General features: G+C 37.5%; 1 protein-coding gene across 1 annotated transcript; it reads right to left on the bottom strand.

Moving 5' to 3' along the window:
* Positions 1–1109: 1109 nt before the first annotated feature.
* LOC116257133 (L-type lectin-domain containing receptor kinase IV.2-like) lies at positions 1110–7273 on the bottom strand. The gene is made up of 2 exons (XM_050078620.1): positions 7011–7273; positions 1110–2025 (listed from the first exon to the last, which is right to left on the bottom strand). The coding sequence occupies exons 1-2, from the start codon at positions 7271–7273 to the stop codon at positions 1110–1112; spliced, it is 1179 nt and encodes a 392-aa protein (XP_049934577.1).
* Positions 7274–8236: the final 963 nt, after the last annotated feature.

Below are 8236 nucleotides of genomic sequence, written 5' to 3'. Positions count from 1 at the left end.
CTTGGTTGGCTCCGTCAATTCATACTTGAAATCCTAGATACAGAAAAACAAAGGGAAGCAAATCTGTAGCCAAGTACCTGGACACCATCCCAATCAAATAGAAGCCAGCCATGAAGATCAACACAAGATGGAGAATCAAGTTAAGTGGAAAATGGGATAAAATTGGGGCATAACATAACTAAGAAGGAGACCTGTGTTTGCACCCCCAGCAGTTTTTTGCTTGAATGAGAAAACATGTAACCTATATACTTCATGTGCACACATCCTTTACCAGCTGACCTTTCTTGTAGGTTGGCAACGCCTGCAGCATGTTGATCATCAATAAGCAGTAGACAAATTAATACATTCTCGACAATTTTTACTCTTTTCCTTTTAGTCATCTGATGCATGGTGTTACCGCTAGTACCACCAACACATATTTGGTGTTATTTACTGACCCTAGATTTCTTACAAGTTTGAAATACTTCCTAGTTTTCTTTAATTGTTCTTTGATCCAAGAAGCATACGCTTACAAAGTAACTATAGAAGCGAAGAAATAATTACAAGTGAACATTAGTAGTATAGGAAGTACAAATAAATAAATAAAAATAACATGAAAATTAATAGAAATTAATATAATGGTAAAGAAAAAATGACCTTATATTTATAGCAATATCACAAGTATACATTCAAACATCTAAAATGCACAGAGAGAAAACAAAGATAAATAATGTGAAAAATGAGATAATCTATTCTGTACCCTTGATTCAGGAAAAAACTAAAACAGAAAAAAAAAACGATCGTCATTAGGTAATTAGTTATATTTTATATTACACTGCTGGTATAAAATCATACAAACATTTTGTTAGGCCAAGCCTATACAAAGAGTAGAGAAACGGGGTATGGGCTCGCACTCGGCTCCAAAAATAACGGACATGAGAGATCTTATAGCGAACCAGACATGAAGAACCTAAAGCAAAGCATGGTATTCTGGTATTTGACAACTTGCGAAATGATTTACTGATCTATGACTTTCGATTGATGTGTCTGCAACGACGTGCTGCAGTTGTGTTCATAGGTTACAGGCCTGAGTTTCCTAAAGTTGGTGACAGGTTCTCAGAGGAAGGGTACTACACAATTATTTGGTCCAAGCCTGGATCGTCTTGAATAACAAGATTCTGGCATTCTAGATCTGGTAATGAGGCGTCATGGTCAAGATACTGAGTTAATTGCCGCATGATTGGCCTTGATTCAGGTGCAGCCTGTGAACAGAGAATGCCAAGCTTCAGCACAAGCTCTACTTCCTCCACCACGTAGCTATTCCCAAGCCTTTTGCCCATGGCGTCCAGTATACGTCCATCCTTCCACAAAGAGTGGACTAACTCCAATAGAACCATCTCTTCACAATGTCTCTCCGGCTCAATAGGCCTCCTTCCGTAGGCCACCTTTAGGAGCAAAGCACCATAAGAGTAGACATTGGCACTCGTGCTGGACTTCCAGGTGCTGGAGAACTCCGGCGCCATGTACCCAAAACTCCCAACGATTTGGGTTGCCTTGGGGTTGGCCCCATGCTCATAGAGTCTGGAAAGACCAAAATCACCCAACCTGCCATTTAGATCACCATCTAACAACACGTTACTTGCTTTAACATCTCTGTGCACAACCACTTGCTCCCACTCTTCATGAAGATACAGCAGGCCGGAAGCAATTCCCTTTAGAATCTTGAACCTCTGTTCCCAACTCAGGCTTCTACCTTTCACATCAAAAAGAAAATTGTCTATACTCCCATATGGCATGAATTCATAAGCCAGGAGCAGGTCATTGCATCGTCTACACCAACCATGCAATTGGACCACGATCCTGTGCCTCATCCTCCCCAGGCTTGATATTTCCACCACAAACTCCCTCATCCCTTTCTTTGAACCATGCGATACTCTCTTAACTGCAACCTCGATTCCGCTCCTGGAAAGCACACCTTTGTAGACATTGCCAAACCCTCCTTTCCCCAACTCCTCCTTGAAACCTTTGGTTGCACCGTAGAGTTCTCTGTGTTAGAAATCAAAATGAAAAAGTAATTAAAGGGACATGAATTTTTAAAGTGGTTCAGCCAATATGCCTACGTCCACTGCTCTATTATTTATTGCTTGCATTCCTTTGGTGGAGAGGCGCCTTTATATAGAGAAGTTACATAATGGGTCTCTAATTCCCAAGAGACAACTTTTCATCTTTCAACAGACATGACTTTTCATATTTCAACAGACATCACTTTTCGTCTCTCAAGAGACATGTCTTTTCATCTCCCAAGAGACATGACTTTTCATCTCCCAACATACATGACTTTTCATCCCTTAAGAGACATGACTTTTTATATCCCAAGTAATTCACCTTGAGAGCCTTCTTGGTACTTCTGTTAACATCCCCCCACAAGCTCAATGCTCCAGCAATAAGATTGAGCTTGTTAATTATTTGATAATGGTGCTGCTTACTAAGTGGCTTAGTTAAAATATCAGCAACCTGATCTTTAGAAGAGATGTATTGAATTTTCAAATCTCCTTTGGCCATTTTTTCTAGAAAAAAATGAAGGTCAATCCCTATGTGTTTGCTGCGGCTATGATACACAGGGTGAGCTGCAAGATAGGCTGTGCTGATGTTGTTGCACCATAATATGGGAGGTTGTGATTGAAAAACACAAAGTTCTTTTAATAAAAATTATAACCACATGATTTCAGTAGTGGTATTGGCAATAGATCGATACTCAGCTTCAGTGCTAGAACAAGAGATAACTGATTGCTTTTTAGCACTCCATATAACTATATTAGATCCAATAAACACTACATGTCCACCTATAGGCCGTCTATCATCAAGACATCCTGCCCAATCTGTATCACTGTAAGCATTAATATTAAGAACTGAACTAGGTCTAATAACAAGACCATAATCAATAGTGTGTTTCAAATATCTTAGGTTTCTCTTTACGACATCCCAATGGGCATCAGTAGGATGATACATATATTGACAAACCTTGTTGATAGCATAAGAGATGTCTGGATGAGTCATAGTAGAATATTGAAGAGCACCAACAAATGCTGCGATAAAGAATTGGATCATAAAAATTTGATCCAGTTTGAGCAGATGAAGCAGGGGAGCATGCAATGGGAGTTGAAACTCCCTTAGCTCCAAAGATATTTGTTCTTTTGAGAAGCTTAAATATATATCTCCTTTGAGACAATATTAGCTTATTGTCAATTCTTTTTGCTTCTATGCCCAAAAAGAAATTAAGCTCACCCAAATCTTTAATGGCAAATTCACTTTTGAATTGATAAATAATTTTATGAATATATTCAGGTAAGCTTCCTATTATGATCATGTCATCCACGTATACCAAAACATATGGAGGTATTTCTCTTTTTCTCAAAATAAAAAGAGATGAATCTGTTTGAGCCCTTTTAAAACCAAGATTTTGGAGGAATAGACTAAGACGGGAAACCATGCCCTAGGAGCCTATTTTAAACCATATAAAGCACGTTCAAGCTTGCATACATGATTTGGAAAAGAATGATTTTGAAATCTGGGTGGTTAAACCATATAAACTTCTTCTGCAATAGATCCATATAGAAATGCATTTTGAATATCCAGCTGATGTATTTTTCATTTATGACTAATAGAAATAGTCAATACTGTCTGAATTGTAGTATGCTTTATAACAGGGCTGAAGGTTTCAGTATAGTCAATTTCTTCTTTTTTACTGTACCCCTTGGCGACGAGTCTAGCTTTATATCTTTCCAACGATCCATCTGCCTTTCGCTTGATTTTGAACACCCATTTACGTCCTAAAATGTGTTTGGCTTCTTTCTTTGGAATAAGTTTCCAAGTATTGTTTCGAATGAGAACATCATATGCTTCTTGCATGGCCTTCCTCCAATTTTCATCTTCATATGCTTCCTTGAAATTTGGGGTTTCTTTGTCTTCAAGAAGAATAGAGACAAAAGCTTTTGAAAGATAGTGTTTGCTAGAAAAATATGTATGAAACTCATTGTATTTAGGATTAGGTTTGAAGGTTCTCACTTGAGATCTAGTAGTCACAGGATGAACTTGTTCTTGATTTGGTTCATTTTCATTGGATTGGGTTGACTCCTCATTTCTAAGAGTTTTAGATTGATATTCACTATTTGTTTCAAACTAAAGTAAGGGTTCCAATAATATTGTGGAGGTTTTGACTTTCTAGATCTTGAGTTCTAGTTTCTTGAGTATCAATAAAAGGAAATTTTCTCTCATTAAATTAGGCATGCATTTAAATATAGATTTTACCGAAAACTAGAGATAAACTTGTACAAAAAGTATAAGACCAAAAGTTCTTGAGAATATTACCTTCTGCCATTAGAAATAAACTTGTTTCAAAAATATGTTTATGTCTCCTTTCAGCTGCTCTATTTTGTTCAGGGGTATGAGGACATGATATTCTATGTCCAATCTCATTATCGATAAGGTATGATTGAAGTCCTTGAAATTCTCCTCCCCAATCTGAGTGAAAATATTTTATCTTGTGTCCAGTGAGATTTTTAGAAAGTTCCTTGAAAGCATTGAAATCATGAATAACGTCTGATTTTTTCTTCATCAAATAAATCCAAGTATACCATGAAAAGGCATCCATAAAAATCACGTAGTACTTAAAACTATTCACACTCTCCACCGGAGCTGGACCCCATACATCAGCATAAATGAGTTCAAGCGGGCATTTCACCTTATTTGTGCTAGCATTAAATGAAAGTTTGACTCTTAGCTTTTTGACAAGCTTCACACAAATAATTCAAACAATCAATCATCATAATAAGACAAATAGCACTTGTTCAAAACCTTCTTAACAATGGAAAATGAAGGGTGACCAAGTCTTTTGTGCCATTGCCCAATAGTCTGCCTTTCTCCAAGTTGCGCTTCCTTTTTCCTGCTATTAAGGTCTATCTTATATAGCCCATCTCTACTAGTTCCTTGATGAAGAATTTTTCCTATTCCTTGCTGCTTAACATAGCACATATTAGGACGAAACTCAAAATAGACTCCATTATCTTTAGAAAAACGTTGTACAAATAACAAGTTTCTTGTTATTTTGGGCACATGAAGGAGATAATTTAAAACTAAACTTTGAGATGTCTTTGAAGAAACAATATAAAAAATTCTTAAACCTGATCCATTTCTTATTTTTACTGCATCTCCACCTTTGTATGTGGCATGAATAGACAAGTTATTGATATCATTGGTGATGTGATGAGTCGCACCGGAGTCAGGATACCAATTGTCATCTCCAATGTCTTGATTTAGAGTGCTAGAAGAAACTGCATGATATGCTTGAGAAGACAGTCTCTTTTTCTTTAAGCAAGTTAGTATATGACCAACAAAACTTTGCAAGATGACCAACTTTGTCACATATTTGGCACACAAGACGATCACCTTTGTATTGCTCACTTTTTCGGACTTCTCCTCTATGTTGACAGTTGTTTCTACCACGACCACTATAGTTGGTTTGCTTATTGTAAACTTCTTTTGAGACATTATGTACAACAAGCATAATAGATTCAAAAGTTTGATAATCATCTTCTTTTAAATTGGCTTCTTGTATGAGAAGAAGCCCATGAAGTTCATTCAAAGAGATAAGAGTCCTTTCGAGTTTTCATACTGACTTTAAAAGCAAGATATTCACTTGGCAATCCTCTAAGAATTTGAAGAACAAGATCATCTTCATCAATGGGTTTGGATGCAATGACTAGTTGATGAGCAATAGTTTTTGCTTTGTTTATATAAACATCCATAAAACTCAACCCCTTTTTCAAATCTTGAAACTGTGTTTTTAATTACATTATTCGAGCCCTGGATTGAGCAACATATGACTGTTTAAGAGCACTCTAAACCTCATTGGGTATGTATTGCTTCAGATAGAGAGGACTTAATCCAACTCAAAAGTAACTGATCCTTTCTCAGGCATTCAATATACTCTAAACTAATTTTAGTTGTTCTACATCTACACATTGATGGAGCAGGTTTGCTTCCATCAATGTATCCCATAAGATAAAATGAGATCAAGATTGAAGTGAATTGAGATTCTCAAATAAGATAATTTTCAGAATTTAACTTGATGGTGAGGAAATGCTGTAAATTGCTTGGGTACTGAAGAGGAGAAACAAGAAAATTCATACCCGTATCAGAGTTGACTCTCATATTTGATGATGCTTCTTAATCCTTAGGATCTAGTAGCAGCACTAACAAAGACCAGTGGCTTTGATACCATGTTAGAAATCCAAATGAAAAAGTAATTAAAGGGACATGAATTTTTAAAGTGGTTCAGCCAATAGGCCTAAGTCCACTGCTCTATTATTTCTTGGTTGCATTCCTTTGGTGGAGAGACTTCTTTATATAGAGGAGTTACATAAGGGGTCTCTAATTCCCAAGAGACATGACTTTTCATCTTTCAACAGACATGACTTTTCATCTTTCAATAGACATGACTTTTCGTCTCTAAAAAAACATGTCTTTTTATCTCCCAAGAGACATGACTTTTCATCTCCCAATATACATGACTTTTCATCTCCCAAGTAATTCACTTTGAGAGCCTTCTTGGTATTTTTGTTAACACTCTGGAGGGAAGCTTATGTGGGTAGTCCATCTCCCAACCTTCTATCTTCTCAGATGTCAGCTTTCTCTTCCTTTTGGTCAAATAGGAAATGCTAAATGTGACGATGATAACCAATAGAGCCACTAAAGCTACAAAAATGTATAGGTACAGCTTAAAAGACTTCCACAGAGGAGTACAATCCTGAGGAATAGAGGGAAAGTGTGAAAGGTCTAACTCTGGAACTTTTCCATCCATTGCAAAGCTCCATGCCACAATATAGCACTTGCTTACCAGCTTTTGTGTACCAAAAGAGAATCCAACATACATGTGTTCACGCAGAACAGGGGACAAATCAATGGAACGTGAAATGAGTGTGCAATTAGGCTTGAGTTGGTGTGACAATGGAGCTATGGTGACATTCAGCTACTTCATTTGCCCATCATATTCTATCCATGCTTGAATGGGTGTCTGGCCGTCTAGGACCCCCTGTTCTTTTTTGCGATTCCCTGTATAGTAAGCAGCCGGTTCGAAGGCACTGGAGTTCACACCATTGATGTCGACACCCACATGGCTTTCATCTATATCATGCAAATTTGTTTGTTGAACTATGTCGAATTCAACTACAAATATTTGATTCCTTGTGTTTCCGTTGTTCCTGATGCTGAAGAGGCCAAAGAAGCAACCTCCCATGGCGTTGGAGAAGTTGGGGGACGGCGCAACGATGAAAATAACCGGAAGCATGACATATTCAATATTTTAATTCCACCTTTCGGCGTCAATCGACACCCTCTTATGTTCGATGATGAAGGGACAAAGGGACACGTATTTTCCGAAGACCATTTCAATGAGAAGGGCGAAACATATTTCCCTAGAGGTCTTCGGTTGGGCCAACGACTGGAATTTATTGGTCGGTCATTAAAAAAAAGAGTTCCTTTCATGATAGTGTTAGAGGCCCACTTGCGTGTTGGAGGGGGAGACGGGGCACTGGGTAGCTCGAGTTGGACTTGACTTAGAAAACTCTGAGCTTTGACTCAAACTGAACTCAAGTCAGTGTTGGGTTTGAGCTCGACTTACTTGCTTAACTTGTTTAACTCAATGTTAGACCTGCGTCGTATGTTTTAACTCATTTAGTTGCTACTCTTAGTTCTTTATTATATTTGAACATCCGAATCCAGTTTAAACTAGTCGAATTCTTACAAGTTAAATTCTTACTTATAGATGAGTCAAGTTTGAATACAATTTTGGTGAGGGAACTCGATTTGAGTTCAAACTATTTGTACTCCTTGTCAGCCCTTGTGAGCCCCAGATCGTGTCTTAATTTTATATCGAAGAAATGAATTCCGACCATGCATTTAATGCTCTATCGCATCAGATGAGATCTTAGCAGCTCGAAGGGCTCAATTTGCTTTTTCACAAGGTCGTCCACTATTGACGCTAACGGCTGAGTGTACACAGCAAGCCCTTTGTGTTTTCGAAAAAAATAAAAAGGAATTTTGCAAACAAGCGGAAGAAAGGGATAGTTGCGTCAGTTTTTTTTTTTTTTTTTTGCTAGAATCACATCAATGGTTGATTTGAAATGAAAAGACTTGGTTTGGAATGGAATGAAAAGGAAAAATTCAAGTAAGAGATTCATTTGTTGTATCATATGAGTGG

The sequence above is a fragment of the Nymphaea colorata genome, chromosome 7, assembly GCF_008831285.2.
Source record: "Nymphaea colorata isolate Beijing-Zhang1983 chromosome 7, ASM883128v2, whole genome shotgun sequence".
In the NCBI taxonomy this organism is placed as follows: domain Eukaryota; kingdom Viridiplantae; phylum Streptophyta; class Magnoliopsida; order Nymphaeales; family Nymphaeaceae; genus Nymphaea; species Nymphaea colorata.
The sequence above is the reverse complement of the archived record's forward strand: the minus strand, read 5'-3'. Positions and strand labels throughout refer to the sequence as shown.